This window comes from Drosophila sechellia, chromosome X (assembly GCF_004382195.2).
Source record: "Drosophila sechellia strain sech25 chromosome X, ASM438219v1, whole genome shotgun sequence".
Taxonomy (NCBI): Eukaryota; Metazoa; Arthropoda; class Insecta; order Diptera; family Drosophilidae; genus Drosophila; species Drosophila sechellia.
The window spans coordinates 18559205-18575490 of NC_045954.1; the positions used below are offsets into that span (position 1 = coordinate 18559205).

General features: G+C 45.8%; 2 protein-coding genes across 3 annotated transcripts; both read left to right on the forward strand.

Moving 5' to 3' along the window:
* Nucleotides 1–3428: 3428 nt before the first annotated feature.
* On the forward strand, nt 3429–4876 carry LOC116801955. The gene is made up of 2 exons (XM_032724226.1): nt 3429–3587; nt 3658–4876. The coding sequence occupies exons 1-2, from the start codon at nt 3577–3579 to the stop codon at nt 4832–4834; spliced, it is 1188 nt and encodes a 395-aa protein (XP_032580117.1). The 5' UTR covers nt 3429–3576; the 3' UTR covers nt 4835–4876.
* A 4979-nt stretch (nt 4877–9855) lies between these two features.
* Nucleotides 9856–14851, forward strand: LOC6614858 (cuticle protein 21.3). Of its 2 annotated transcripts, XM_032724228.1 has the most exons (5): nt 9856–10363; nt 11354–11621; nt 12088–12411; nt 14133–14238; nt 14310–14851. In XM_032724228.1, the coding sequence occupies exons 1-5, from the start codon at nt 10352–10354 to the stop codon at nt 14377–14379; spliced, it is 780 nt and encodes a 259-aa protein (XP_032580119.1). In that variant the 5' UTR covers nt 9856–10351; the 3' UTR covers nt 14380–14851. The 2 variants fall into 2 exon arrangements, with proteins under 2 accessions (XP_032580119.1, XP_032580120.1); XM_032724229.1 differs by lacking the exon at nt 12088–12411.
* Nucleotides 14852–16286: the final 1435 nt, after the last annotated feature.

The window sequence follows — 16286 nt, forward strand, 5'->3', positions numbered from 1 at the left end:
CTCCATCGCCAACCACTTTATAGCTGAGCCAAGCACTGGCCCTCTTGCCAAGTCCGAGTTGCCAAGTTTGCTGCTGGCCAGTTAGTTTTTCCTTTTTAGGCCTTCTCCAGTCGCGCGGGCAGGGGAAACCGGGCGAAATTAAGTGAATCGGAAATGCCCCTAAAAAGATCAGCGGATTAATGTATTATATGTATATATCAACACATTGTATTTGAACTGACTTGGAAAATGCATAGTTTCGAGCAATTGCAAATTATATGTATAAGCCAATATATATTTAGTACTTGTGGGTGTTAGGAACGAAACATAACTTGTAAAAATAATTGTAATTCATGTTAAATGTACTATTTTCCACTCTAATTTATAGCGGTTATTTATATGCTGTGTAAATTAAATGGTGTTATCGCCATTAAAAAAGTTTAGGATTACAAAAAGCGAAAAGGGATTAACATTTAAATTGGATTTAAGGGTCGTTTAACTGAATGTGTATCGATTTATATTTTGCCATTTTTGTAACTATTTAATTTCATTAAATCATAACTACGGCGACAACTGAAATTCTGGGCGGGATTGTGGAAAAAGAAGGGGATCGGCTCGACTGGAGGTCAGGTCGCCGCCTGCCAGCGCTTGTTTACGGATTTGTGGGCCAGAAGTGCTTAATTGCCCGAACCAGTTGACCATGCCCATGTGCAATGTGCAATGTGCAACGGACAGCAGCCAGCGGCCAGCTCCCCTCGAATGTGGCCAGTTGAATTTGGCCAAAATTGCCAACGGTCGTTGCAGCTTAATTGCTTTTTGTGCCTGTGCCGCCCTGCTGCACTGGAGTTTTGGCTTTAATGAGGCGACGACGCCGACGACTTTGGGTCTGTGGACCGCAGTGCGTATGCGTAATTAACACAGAAATCAAGCTCGCTGGCTTTGACTGACTCTACGCGCTGCTCTGCAGGTGGGATAACAAAACAATACACGGGAATAACAACAGTGCCCCACCTCACAGCACCCGAAATCGGATGGCCTCGAGGGATATTCATGTCGGTGGATACACCCAGATATGCGCACATATACCATCATCATACAGATACAAATAGAGATACTCATACAGATACAGATACAGAGGCAGCCACACACATGTGCGTTTTTGGGAGTGGGCTGGGGGTTGGGGAAAAGCAACAAGCAGATCGACCCCCGCCGTGCGAATAGCAATGAAAAGGCCGCTCTTTAACACCCGGATGGAGCGAAGTTTTTCAGGAATTTTTCCAATCAATTGATAATTAAAAGACACACACGGGCAGAGGATGGCACGGATGGAGTCATACTCACGGAATTTCATGAATTTTTTTCTCTGAGTGTGTTTGTTTTTATCTCACATGTGCTTGCACTTTCAATTAAAACCATTTCGGGCTTGATCAAATTTTATATGAATCTCGAACAGTTCATAACAGTGGAGAATTGTTCTATTTTTTGGACATTTTTTTTTTAAATTGATTTACTAGAATATTTGAGGTCGGGGTTCGTTGCGAACTGAAAGCTTGTCGGGTTAAAGGTGCTACAGGTAACCATTGCATACATAAGCAGCCCATCTGCCGCCGAACTTTAAGCGCAGCTCTACAGCGGAATGGAAATGGATTCATAAATTATACAACAAGAAGCTGTAGTACACATGAAATATGCGAATTAGGTTGTAGGGCTCCGAACTGCTGGTCGAAAGCCATAACTCAGCACAATTGGCCAGGAGCCGCCTTGGGTCTATCAGTGTCCATCAACCGGGTGGCAGACGAAGATGCCTCTCCCACCGCGCGTTGCCAAGGCCAACTGCATGTGGAGGGCTTCCTGGTCCAGTCCAAACTAATAAACCAACTCAATTAGGGGGCTGGCGAGGCCAAAAAAAATATAAACAAACAGTCGGCCCATTGCGAATAATGTGGATATACTCGATTGGAAATCCTGGCGACTGGAGGATGCTCAGTAGGCTGGAATTTGGAATATTGCCCAGGCGGCAAAATATGCATAGCTTAGTAGTTGGTATTTTAAACAATTTCTTACGGGCTCAAGCTCTTTTTGCTTTCAGTTTTAGCCAAGTGATCGAAACAAGCTAGACCTGTGCCTATTTTTCTACTACTTACTGATATATGCAGATTCCAAATTCCAGATTCCAGCCTATAAATACGCCACGAGATTGGCGGACCGTGCATTTGTGCGGCTGCTGATAGCGTCTGTGCCCCAAAAAATGTACCCAAACACATGCATATGTGTGTGTGTGTATGCAGATGTCAATAAAATAAACTAATTTAATTAAAAGGCCGTGGGCGGGGCGGGTTTGGGGAGTGTTGTAAGTGGCATGCAGCGTGGGGCGGCAAAAATCAGGTCACTAACCCAGCGATGATTGTCGGATAAGTTTGGCTGGGAACCAACGGGCCTGCCGGCGAACCCAACTGCATGTGGCAATTATTTATGCATTTATTATTTATTTATTAATATAAGCTGTCAGTCGAGGCACACTTGCGTTTTGCCTGCAAATATTAATGCGGACCGCATACACTATCACAGATTTCGTTTTGTGACTTCCCCAAATAAACTAATTGATTATTTAAGGCAAAATGCATTCAACTGCTGAAGTTAAAACACAAAGTAAAAACTAGCCAGCTCTTAATAGCATAGACTTTCTTGCGTCTAGCTCCATTGGAATTGCGTTTACGCAGCGTTGCTTAAGCGAATGCATAATTGCAGCACTTAGATGCAATTTGCGGTGGTTGTACCCGTTACTCGTAGATTAAAAGGGTATACTAGGTTCGTTGAAAAGTATGTAACAGGCAGAAGGAAGCTTTTCCGACTTAACCAGGATCAATAGCCGAGAGAGAGATTAGCATACAGATTCTAGAGACCATATTGCCACGCCCACTCTACGCCCCACAAGCCGCCCAAAACTGCCACGCCCACACTTTTGAAAAATGTTTTGATATTTGTTATGTTTTTATTAGCCCTGTAAATTGTAACGCCCACACTTTTGAAAAGTGTTTTTATTTTTCTTCGCTTTATTGTTTGCCTTGCCAATTTCTATCGAAAATACTTTGGCCACGCACTCCTTACTCCTACAAAACACCCAAAACGTTCGAGACGTGAACTTTTGAACAATTTGAAACAATTTTTTCTCATTTTATTCCCTACAATATCTAGCGAACGCACGTCCACTAGCTAGCTGAGTAACGGGTATCTGATAGTCGGGCAAGTCGACTATCGCATTCTATCTTGTTTTTAATTGCTGGCGGTTTCCTAAATCGATGTCAGCCGCTAGAAAATGTTTTAGTGCCAGGTCCCCAGGGCAGAAAATACAATATCCCTGGAAAATATATACGTGATTGTCTAATTTATCGTTATACATAAAATATACCAAAAAAGAGTTGAAGTTATACAAAAGGGCGACAGCTCTATCATTTTACGTCAAGTCATTTGGTACGAAGTGAAAATTTGCTTAGGACTAATTTTTTTTCAGATTTCACAGCATTAATATTAATTTTCAAGCATTAATAATATCTGGAAAAGACCGAAATATTATTCAAGAATCCATAATCCAGAACAATGAACTTCAGGTAAAGAAAACGCCGTAAGTCTGTAGCTTTCTCCAAGCAGCTCACAAACACATTTCTTGTCCTTTGTCAGCGTAATTAGCGGTTTAGACTTGTTTTGGTTGGATGTACTAAAGCAATTGGATCTGAAGTCTCGCATTAGCTTTGCAGCCAGATGCGATATGTTTGAGAACATATACGCCATGAGTTCTAACCTACGCCTGAGCCGCGTAGTGGATTTGGAAGAAATGCTTGAGTTCTCATTGGTTGAAACCAGACTATTTGTGGACCTTTCGGGATCTGAAATTGAGATTATACGCGGAGGCCCACAGACCGCAATGTTTCCACATTTCGAGTATTTCATGCAACTGATGTCGATCAAGCGGATGAAGGTGAATGAGATTGCCCTCGAGGGATTCCAATTCACGCGATACAAATGGTGCACCGCTCCCGGAACTAGCTTCAGCAGCTTGTCCAATCTTGTCATGCGTCGTTGTGGGCTCACAGATGAGAACCTCGAGGGCTTGGAGATCTTGACTCAACTGGAGACACTGGATCTGGGATACAACGATCAATTGACTGGAAGCTGTTTGATGAGTCTTCCAACTTCATTGTTGTCTCTTAACATAACCGGCTGCCAGAGCTTGTGCCCGAACCAACTAATACACCTGAGCTTTATGCCAAGACTTCGCGAGCTGCGTGCCTCGGACCTGATGACCGGTGGGCACTGGAATATCTATCGGGATCTGGTGCTGGCTTGTCCCTTGCTGGTGGAGGTCGAGATGTCGATGTGCTCCGTGAAACGCGATGAGAATAGGCTGGGTGGGCTGCGCAATCTGGAGTCGTTGGTCATTAAAGCCCACCCCGTAGAGACAACTCAATGTATGCTCAGCTGCTCGATGCTGAAGGGCCTAATGGGTGTGCCTTTGCTGCGGAAGCTGATGTTTCCAGATGCACCGAGTGGCTTTGTTAACGCCAATGCCCTGCCGATTCTATCGAGTTTCAGGCAGCTGCGTGTTCTGATGATACACAATCAACCTTACTGCGCCAAAGACTTCACTAGATTGAAGAATCTAAAGTCTCTGGAGACGCTGGACCTCAGCAATTCACCCAATATCACTAATGAAATTGTAGCCGACCTGGTCGTAGCACTTCCCAACCTTAGAGTGTTAACAGTCCAAATGTGTCCTCTACTCACACATCATGTATACGGTGATCTTGCTGCACAGTTGGCCAGTCTTGGTCGAAGCATGGTCGAGATGCAGATATAAACTGACTAGAGAGCCCAAATGCATAATTCGGCATCCATATTAAATAAATTTGTACTTATGATTGTAATAATCATTTAAAATATGTGTCCTAGTTTTTTTTTACCCGAATTTATTATCACTTGGCCATTCCTCGAAGTAATCTCGTTAGCCGACAATGAATGAAAATAAATATGAAACTAAGTGAAAATCAACTTGAAAATCAACGAAAGAATGTGCCATTATTGTTTTTTGTTTTTTATTTTTTTTTTGCCCCCATTTCGTTTAGGTGCTTTGAATATTCTCATTACTGGCGATGTAATAATAACAGTGAGGGAAAGCCTGAAAATAATAAATGCGCAGATTGCACAACAAATTAACGCGGGGGGCACGTGGGCGTGGCATGTCGGGGGCACCGCCCACTTGTCAAGAGTTTTCAATATCGCAGCTCTGGCATCGAAGCAAAGAAAAAATAAAATATATAAAAAAAATAACACAAAATGGGGAGAAAAAATGAAAAAATAATTCTCTGAAAATATGAAAATAGATGAAGACAGCAAGACAACAAAGGCGCACGAACCCAGTGCACAAAGGCGGCTCGAATCTGGCCAAAAAGATGTGGCCACATGGAGGTGTGGCCGGCCGGCCGCCTTTTTGCCTATTGATTTCGTAATTGAAGGTTAAATTTTAATGCTCTCGACTAAGCAACTGTGTGCGTATCACGTACACACAATTGTTGGCAGTTAATAGCGCGTGGTATCAGGACATTGCTCCAGTTTCGGTTCGCTGCAGCCACGCCCTCGTTGGAATGGCGTGCGCCATCTGGCGGACTTCTGGACGCACCAGGTGGGTGGCGGGCACTACGAGGGTGGTGCGATAAGATAGCCATTAAGATGTGGCACCACAATTACCAATGGCTGCTATTTGAGACACCGCAATTCGGAGCTGCAGTTACGCGATTAAAGCGTTTGAGGGTAAAACTATTACATATTGTTAAATTTTATTGTGCATACTGCGCATACCAGAGCTATCGACAGCTTATGGGTCTTATTTTATGTACATCACTCACTTTGAATCGTAATTCGAGAACGCTAGAGTCGAGTTCCTAAACTATCTGACAACCGTGTTTCAGCGGGTGTGAGTGCCAGAAAGATACAGATGTAGATCACAGTACCCCCGGACCGCTAGACGGACAAACGGACAAACGGACGGACAGACTGACAAACGGACATGGGTAGATCGACTCGGCTAGTGAACCTAATCCAGAAATGATATACTTCATATGTTTTTCGCTTTACAAGTAACGGGTATAACACCCACTTCAAGTCAAACAAATTTAGTATGAATAAAACATAGGCATAGTACAATCCCCTCATGAGCTGAATCTCAAAGTCAAAGTTATTAGGCTTACAATAACTTTCGCCCAAGCGGGGAAAGGATAGAAATCCCAGTTAAAGCCAGCATTTTCATGCACAGTAACTTCAGGTTAGGTTGTACACCATATTCCAATGATGGCGAGTCGGTCTTATAGGTGGTCAACCTAATCATGCCCAGCCATCCTGCTCGTCTATCGCCATTGACATCGATGCCAAGCTGACGCGGCGCTGTCAGGTCATGTCGGTCATTAATCTTCGCCTCTGGAAATTCCACGCTAAAGGCCAACAAAGGCGGGCATGGAAAACGGCATGTGTGATAATGGTCGAGTGTGTGCGGCCAAGTATTTAGGCAAATGTCGCCAGCTCAAACCACTAAAAACTGAGCCGCACAGCACCAAATGGACAACGGACAACGGACAATGGACATGGAAACAATGACAGCGATGGGCGACGGCGGTTTCAAGAGCAGTTCGGTGAAAACAGCAGTTAGGGGAATGCCAACTGCAACGGCTGTCTGTCATTGCCCATGGCGTTGAAACCCTGTAATTCTCTTGCTGGTCAACTAAAAGGATACAAGATACGGTGATTGCAGATATTAGGATCTTTAAAAACTTCTTGTGTGTGATAATTATTAACTTGGCCATAGTATTTATGTTTTAGTTTTTAATGTATATTCAATCCTGCTACAATTAACATATACATTTCTATTTTAAACTTGCTACTTGGTAGACAATCAATAAACTTTTTTTTTTAGTGATTGGGGTTTAGTAGGCATAAGCCATGAGTCATAGGCTTTGAGTCGCAAAGGATATCAGCATTTCGTCAGGAACCGATCCGTGGGCCTGTCCAATTTCTCCCGTGGCTTTGTTTTGGCTCATTGTGTGCGCCTTTGTGACCCACATAGACGTGAAATGTTGCGCCCGACTGGACACCACAATGCGGCGGGTTGAGTGGGCTGAGTGGGCTGAGTGGGTGGTGGGTCGGGTGGTTTGGGCAGCTTGGGTGCTGGTGGCTCGCTGTGAAAAGGACATTGAGATGGCTATGGCTCGCTGCACTTGGCTGGGCCCGACTGCTTGTCCCTGTATTGGCATTGCAATTATACAAATTAATGTCGGAGACAAAAAGCTCGCAGATTGCGTCGCCCGCAGCGCTGGCATTGTGTATTTATCGCGCGACGGTTTTCACGGAGGGACGAATGATGGGCGGTAATTGAAACATCACGCCATTACACAATGGCCCAAGGACGGACAGAAAGGGGGTGGCTCATCGACAATGACAATCGATGATTGCCACTGCATCGGGAATTGACTTCGCCTCGCACTTTCACACTGAGCCAAACCGAGGCGCTCGCAATGCGAGTGCATGAATGTTGTTAATTTATGGAGTGAGCCGGCGGTCTCCATTACGACCTTGATTGCAGGTGTAATTGCAGTGCGATATCAAGCAAGAAAAGCTTCGAGAATTGCATGTATAAATTATCTTCGTAGACTGCCATCGATTTAATTTTACGTGCAATAAAAACCAGTGGGTTACTAGTTAAGTTAGGTTAGATGTTATTACGTTATAATAGAAATGTATTCCCTTTTCATGGTACAATATCATGTTTATACAACTTAAATGTTGAATATAGAACATAAACTTGTTGGAATTGTCTGCTTTGTTTACAGATAGATAGTAACTGGTGACCCCGATTGACTTGTTGCATCTTAACACTTATCGTATAGGTCAGCCAAATTTAAAAACGAGTGGGTTTTGGCAAAAAATTAAATTGGGTAAGAAAGTGCCTTTTCCAAGAGTAAAAAAATGTAGAAAAGATTTCATGTTCTGAAGTAAGTTTTGGTGACCCCGATTCTCTGCTTTTCTTTTAGTTGGCATATCTTTGTAGAAGTAGTACTCAATAATTGTGAGCTAAATATATATGTATTTATATTTCTGTCTGTGTACTTCCTCACGACTTCTGCGCCATTCTGTCCTACTGTGTGCTTGGCCAGAATTGGCAATGCCAAAACAAGTGGCGCCATCTCCAGCTTGATAATGCTTTTACTGACCACCGCCTTCTACCCCAAGGACCGCGCGTCTGTGCGTCCATGCATTTGTTCTGAAGGTTGCCTGCGCTTTTACCCCCGATTCTGTTTCAGATTCAGATTCTGATTTCGGGAGCCCGACTTGCTCGCCTTGGCGGAGGTTTCTCCGGTTGACAGTTGGAAAATGCTAGCAATTTCCCAGCGCAGAGTCGCCTTGGTTGCGAAACCTCTGTGTGTATTTGCTCCCAGGCGAACAGCCAGCTGTGGCCCATTACATAACACTCCCTGGCCCGCTCCACATGTCCACCACACCCAGAGAAACAAAGGTTTGGCATATCTATCACATTGGCATTAATATTATTTATTTGCCTCATTCGTAAGTATTTAATAGATACAAATGGCAACAAAACAGGGTGATATCAATTTTTTCGATAGTTCTATTTAAAATACCCCCTAAAAAGTTTGCAAATATTATTTTAAGTTACACATGACATTTGTTTATTCGTACTAATTGATGTTAATTAATAATAACACCCGAATTTTTCCAGTGTCTAAATCTGTCCCTCGTCACGACAACGCACAAAGTGCGCATAAATTGCTAGCGAGCAACAAAAAACGGCTAACCAGCAACAAAATGGCTTAGATCAGAAAACACAAATCAAAAACTAGCAAAAAGGCCTCCCAGGCCAAAAATCGGGCCCACTGCCCGATTTTGTGCCTTTCGAAAAGCTGCCAGGTCCTCAGGCCCCACTTCAAGCCCAGAGCTCACCGCTCACAACTCTGAGCCCCCAGTGGCAATCTCCAACTCTTGGGCTGGAGGTGGAGCTGGGGGCTCCCACTCTCGACTAATGCCCCCCATACCATCCCATCCTATTCGATCCGATCCAGTGCAGCAGTCCAATCCGATCTGGCTGCCCAATTTCCGCGCCCATTTGGCGGCGGCTGCGTGAGAACTAGCAAAAAATAACCAATGGTAACTGAGAGTTGGTGGTGTGGTATTCGGTCGCGGTTATACCCATTAGATGTTCTCAGGCATTAATTAATTTATTGCAATTACTAGTTCATAGTATAATAATTGCAAGAAAGATAACTTCTTGCGATCTGTAATAGTGTCCACTTGTGTAGGGGATACTTTTATTTAATTTGAAATATGTACGTAACAAATATTAGTAATATTAATAGTATAATAGTAATAGTAATAATATTAGTAAGATTCACATGATTTTGCAACTTTGAATTTATTTTCAGCATATAGTTAAACATCCAATTTGATTATGACTTATTATATCATATTATATATACAACAAACAATCAAACGAACAGTCAACCAAACAGTTCGTTAGTTAATTATAATTTCACAATTTCCCTGTTCATATACACAAATATATATATATATATATATATATATATATATATATATGCCCACTCAAAGTACCAAATGCGGGGTATGAAAAGTCTGTTAAAAATTGAACACAAAATATCCGCAGGCCGGGCACAAAAAACCCAAAAAATGTGCAACGCACCGGGTGTGGTGGTGGAAAATGAAAAATCGGGCGGTCCATTAATAAAGCACTTGACATGAGCCACGTGAGAGTGATATGATATGCTATGATATGATATGGTATAGGGTTGGGGGCCTGGAAGTGACCCAAAAACTCCAAAAATCGAAATGGAGTGGGTGAACGCAGTGGGGCTCATCTTGTCCGCTGGCATTTCCTTTTGCCGCATTCGGACAAGTGCGGACAAATTTCCAATTAAACAATCGATGCGATTAACACGAAAGGCGATCTCTGCCGCCAAAAAGAAGGCGTGGCCGATGGGGGAGGGCGGCGGCGGCGGTGGTGGCGGCATTTTTGCCTAGAGCGGCGCGCCTGCGCTCTGCCTGCTTTGCCAACTGATGAAAACCCGTTCTCATGGCTGCCGCCACTTTTTTGCTTTTTTCCACTGATTTTCCTCAACTTCGTTTTTTTTTAATTTTTTTTTTTTTTTTGCACCATATTTTGAGAGCAGACCGGCGGCAGCTGCGAACTGCAAACTGCAAACTGCGTATAAATAGGCCCAAAGAACTGCGAACCGAGACAGTTACCAATCGCAATCCAATCGAACTGAGTCGAATTTTTTTCAAGTGAATCACTTTAACAATGGCATTCAAGGTGCGTGAAAAGTTGTTGCACATCGCAGGCAAGCCGATTGACATGGAAAAGGAGCCGGTGGCACGGGGATCCGAGTTGCCTGCACTTGTTATCCTTTCACTCATCGCTCGACAGCCAACAAAAAAAGGCACATCCTTTTCCCAGTCTGCTTGGTTGCTCCTCAGCTGGTAGGATAACTAGCTGGCAGGATAACTGTCTGTCTGGCTGGCTGGCTGGCTGGTGGCTCCTGGCCAGGCCACAGCTCTCGACCTCATATGGCCAATAGAAAGTGGATTTCAATCTCGGCCCACTCGCATTTGAAAATCAATGTTGAAGGCAATGAAAACGAGAGCAAGACCAACACGCATGCTAATTGTGCGACTGTCGAGTGGCAGCTGATTATGAGGCCTCGATCTGGGTCAGTTTTGGCCAGAAATGGCCAGGAATGCTTCAGCAAGCAAAATAGGCCATGCAACATGAGGACGACTGAATGGGGCACTTGGTGCAAAAACGAGATATAACGCACCACTCGCACAACAAATAATTACAATTTCGGGTGTCAGCAACAAATTGTATTTGTATCTTGATTTTGTATCTAACAATCGGGTTGAGATGCAAAATTTGTAGTCCTTTCTTTTTTTTTAAATCAGCATTTCCTGGCGCCTTGTTAGAGCAACCAATTGATGGTAACCAGTGCTGCATTCAGATGCACAAGTTGAAATGCTTATTGTCTATTTTCGAAAATAGTTGCTCTCCAGCTAACGATTTATTTAACCTGGCTTGTATTGGACAGCTCTGTGTCTTTCGATTAAGCGATAGAAATCGCAGCAGCACCCTTTCAAGGCCATATTCCGCCATGGCACACCAACTATTCCAACTTTATCAACTTAATTAAAAGTTTGCTCGCCAGCAATTTCCTGCAGACGGTCGAACTGCGACAGAGCCAAACGACACTGATTTATACAATTGCGCATATTATATGTACATATCTCAAGTCTAACGCATTTCCAGGTTATCCTCTCCGTTGTCCTGGTGGCGCTTATCGCCTGCGTCCAGGCGAAGCCCGGCGGTCCGGCGGCCTATTCGATCAGCGCTCCCAGCGTCGACCACGCATCCGTGGGCAGCACCCAGGAGCATACGGTGAAGGGCCACTACGGCCAATCCTCCCAGTCGGACTACGCCAGCCAGGTCCAAACCGCCCACTCGCAGTCGCATGTCCAGCGGTCCAGCATCAGCAATGACGCCGGACTGGCGCCCGTCGCCGCCCACGGCTACGCAGGTGAGTCCCGGTCGCAGGATCTCCGATCCAAGCCAAGCCACCCAATCCACTCAATCCACCGATACCTCCAACGCCAAATGTACACCACTGCACCACCCAGCACACCACTCACACGCACCACTTTGCGTCCCCTTTGCACGTAGTCGCAGTGATGGCTCAGGTTTTTATAGGTTTCTAGGGAACTCTTTCATTTATCTGGAACACAACTTGATATTTGCGCACAAGAAACTTTTCAAAGACATCCTGTTTGAAACACTTTAAATTGCTCACAAACTAAATATCATACTTGAAACATCAAACATGCGAATTATACGAGTAGATGAGAAAAGTACCTCAATCATTCAAAAGTTTGTTGAATCATTTGCGAACTGATAGATACACGCAGCTAACACAGATACAAGCCGGCCATTACTGCTTAGTTGATTGTTAACACTTTTAACCCGAAAATGAAAATGCAAAACCCAAGCTGCTCCGGCCCACGCCATTGCTGCGCCGGCCTACTCCTTGGGCTACGCTGGGCACACGGCTCCCGCTCAGATTCAGGGCGTGGCCTACGGCGGACACTATGCGGCCAGCGCACCGGCCGTGCAGATCTCCGGACTGGGGCACTCGCTGGGACTGGGTCACTCGCTGGGACTGGGTCACTCGCTGGGACTGGGCGGATACGGTGGGTACGGATACGGAGGCTATGGCTCCTATAGCGCCGCTCCGGCCATCTCGCACGGATATCTGGCCCATGCCCCAGTCGCCGCCGCTCCAGTTGTGAAGTACGCCGCTGCTCCATCGTACGGTAGGTGACCAGGATATCCCAGGATATCGAGGATATCGAGTTCCGGCATCCAGGACTAACTAACGCTAACCCCATCCCCCAGCTCTAACTTCACTTTTCCGCACTTTCGCACGCTTTCGAATCCCCGAAAATCTGATTCCTCAGCGATTTCGCAACGAGTTTTTTTTTTCCAGTCTGAAAGCAGAAAAGGAACTTTATTGTGTTTTCGTCCCGGTGGCCAAGTGCACTTGGCAAAAACAAACTTTGGCCCGGGTGTTGGAGTGCACAACGCCAGTTTCGCTCCATCAGGCACGGAGGACTTTTCTGATATATGGGTGGTTAGTCTGGGCTCCAGAGTTAGTACGCAACCAGGTGGAGAGGGGGGGAAGGGGAGTCTCACATCTGGGAGATCGTTTTGATGCAGCAAGCTAAAAGGAAAACTTTAGGGAAAATTGTTTAAAGTTGGACCGTGAAAATGGCGGCAGGTGGCCAGCAAGACATCACAGAGATCACAGCGATAAGACACAAATGATTGCGGCTTGAAACAAAGAGCCCAGCTGAGGTTAAAGCCCTCAAAGATCATTGCTGTTTGCACGCTTCAAAGGATTGCCAATGCCTATGCCGGAGCCCTGGGCAATCGATACATCTAGGCTATCTGCCCGAGCAAACAAAGCAGCCAACAAAAGGGATAATCGGTTTGGGTCGGGCCGCAATCGATTTGTCTTGCTAGAAAACAGATACAAGTGTCCCGGTGGGTGTGGGTGTGGAAATTTGGCGGTGAGGCATGTAATCAATCATTCGCCGCCTATCTATTTCGAAGGCTTTAAAGCTTCGCTCTGGCAATGGTCGGCACAGCAAGGCGAAAACTGCGAAAACTGCATCCCAATGGCTCCCGGGGGATCCAGCTGGCCATGTCCAAGTCCAAGTCAGCGAGTCACCCAATCGCCCAATCACCGAATCGCCCAGTCACCCAGTTACACAGTCACCGTTCCCGTTCGGCTGGGTGTCACTTGATTGATGTTGGCTGACGCTTCCCGGGGCTTGTGGCCCCGTGCACGGCGAGAAAAGAGTGATTAGATGGCATATGTCTCTGATTTTAATATTTCGTGTTCTAGATGGCACAACGTGTCGTATACTTTATATTTGCCTTGTGCGCTGCAAACTCAATGCATGCAAGTTGCCCTCCACGGGCGCCAGTGGGTTCGCTCAAAAGGACAATGCACTGGCATTAAATGAATAAATGAATAGCATAACTCGGAAGGAAACGACTATTTTATGACGAATTTTAATTAAGTTCGAACCCAAGCCCAGAAGCTGCAAGTAGTTTTGAGAACAGAGACCCATTGTTCGGCACAGCCAAGAGTGATATAAAAAGATTCGGCAGCCCAACTCTCTAGGCATTGAATCCATCGTACGATGGATTTTGACCCTGTGCAGGAATCTTGTGCCACCGGCCTAGGGGGTGGTGGTGGTGGTCAGGCCATGTCAGGTGGTTGCCGTTGACAACCTTTAAGTGGCGCATTGGACGGGGAGCCCTGGGGCTGGCTGGTGTATTGTCCAAACAATGGACACGATGCTAATTTGGGGAAGCTCTATCTCGACCTCCACTGTGACTATCTCTCTTTCAGCTCGGCCATCTGTCTCTGTCTATAATTCTCATGTGTCTTGACTCGCTTTGTTTGTGTGCTTGTTTTTTATAATAAACCTAACGTTGTTGTGTGTGTGTGCCATCCCCCCCATAGCTCCCGGAATCATTGGACACGGCATTGGACTTGCCGCCCCCGCCTATGCTGCCCCCGCCTACGCTGCTCCTGCATACGCTACGCATCTGGCCGGGCCCGTGGTGAAGTGAGTATCCGGCTCGCAGGACCATATTAATAAGGTTGCCTCATAATCGCCACCATCACCCCCACTTTCAGGGCCGCCGTCGCCGCACCCGCCCTCGTCCACACATCGGTCTCCGGCCATGGTATTCACTATGGCTACTAGAGGATCCACCGCCCATCGTCATCGCCACCGCCACCGCCTCCGCCTCCGCACCGCCTCCACCCGCCCCCTCGCAGCCAGTGCACACTCGCACACAAATACACTTTCCTATCCGTCTGGCTAACTACACTAATAGGAACAATAATACCCAGAGCGTGTCGGTAGCTGTTCGCCTTAATTAAAACTCAATTTGTTAACTGCACCAAGAGCCTGGGACCCGTGAGCCATTTGACGGGTTAGGAGCCAACCAAGCACACCTGAACCCACCTGGGCCACCTGGGTGATAAAAGGGGCACGCAGCGCGGGATGCAGCGGTGCCGCACGCTCCGTTTTTATTATCGTTTTGTTAGCCTGGTCCCAGAGCTTAAACTTATCCACCCATTCCGCATTGTGAATGCTGAATGTGTTTTTTTTTATCGCGGTTGAATTTACGTTGTATTTAAACTTAATTTGTAAACTGAAACGAAATGCATGTGGAAATGTTGGAAAAAAACGAACTCGTTGTTATAACTGGCTGGCAATGAAGAAGGGTTGCGGGGAGTCTTTTGGGAATAGTTGTAGAAGGTCGGTCTGTGGCTCCATGATGATATATGATATATGATATGATGCGATGCGATGCAAGCACTGCAGTGCTCTTCTTTTTTTGGCCATGATGCGGACCAGAAGCAGGCTGAGATTTATTTGCCACGCACCAGTTGATCAGCATACTTTATGGCGCATAACAGGACACGCGTTTCATGAGCATAAGTCTGCCGGCTGGGAAGGCGACACTGGCCAGTCGATTCATCGCCATGAAACGCACTGTACCGCCGACCGACCATAAATATGATGCTGTATGTAGTCCGCCAAATACCAAGTGAAAGTGCAAAGGCCCAGAAAACCAATTTACGTCACATCGGGCATCGCGCACATGGCCCGAAATAGATGATAACCCGTTTATTTCGGTCATCGGTCCTCCAAAAATATGGCCTACACAGCAAATAAAGCCGGCAAAATTCGATGGCATTAAAAATGTCACTGAGTTCGCGGGAGAGTGAAAGTCAGAGTTTGCCAGCTAAGTCGCAACAACTTGAATGATGGGACGACAGCTTTAAGGGCCATCAACAAGGATAACTCTGAGCCGGGATAACTGCAGGAGCAACTGGAGGGCTGGGACATCCAATGGAAAATCTAGCATAAAAGGACACCTCCTTTCACGCACATTGTGTGCTAATTAAAGTGATTCACAGTTGCACAATTCCCTCTGCGCAAATAAAAAGGTATGTATATATTTTAGCTTTTCCACCCCCAGGGGCTCATATTAAATTTAAATACGTAGATATTTACTTAGCACCCAATTTGGCTTCGAGTAACTTGGTTTCATCTTTTGGCCAACTTAAGGTCATGGCTGTGGATAGAGTACATCTGTTGGCGATTATAAATTGTAATCGCTAGCATTCGACTCTCCCCCCGCCCAGTGGACAGTTGACGGGCACTTGGGACACCCAGTTGGCTAGCTCCTCATTATGCAGCTAATTAGGAAACCAAACCGAAGTGTCCCCATCTTTGCAGCCTGCTGCAGTCCTGCAGCTTTTCCAGCACAGGACAGTTGGCCACAGGTGGGCCAGGCTCCAGCGGCAAGGGAAATTCTGTGTTTGTCTTTGTATCTGAATGCAGTGCTTTGTTTTTCCAGCTCGTTCGGGGAAATGAACAGGATGCGGTCCTACGCACACAACTCACTCACACAACACACACATGGCACACACACACACAGATGCTACACTTTGGCAGGATACTCGCAGAATACACACGCACACGTGGGCTTATTTAGTAACTATATTTGCTTTGCGTCTCTAGTTCGGCTGGTTTTCCACTTCTTTTACCCATTTCACTTTTTGCTCCTGTCTCTGCTTTTGCTGTTTGCCGTTGCC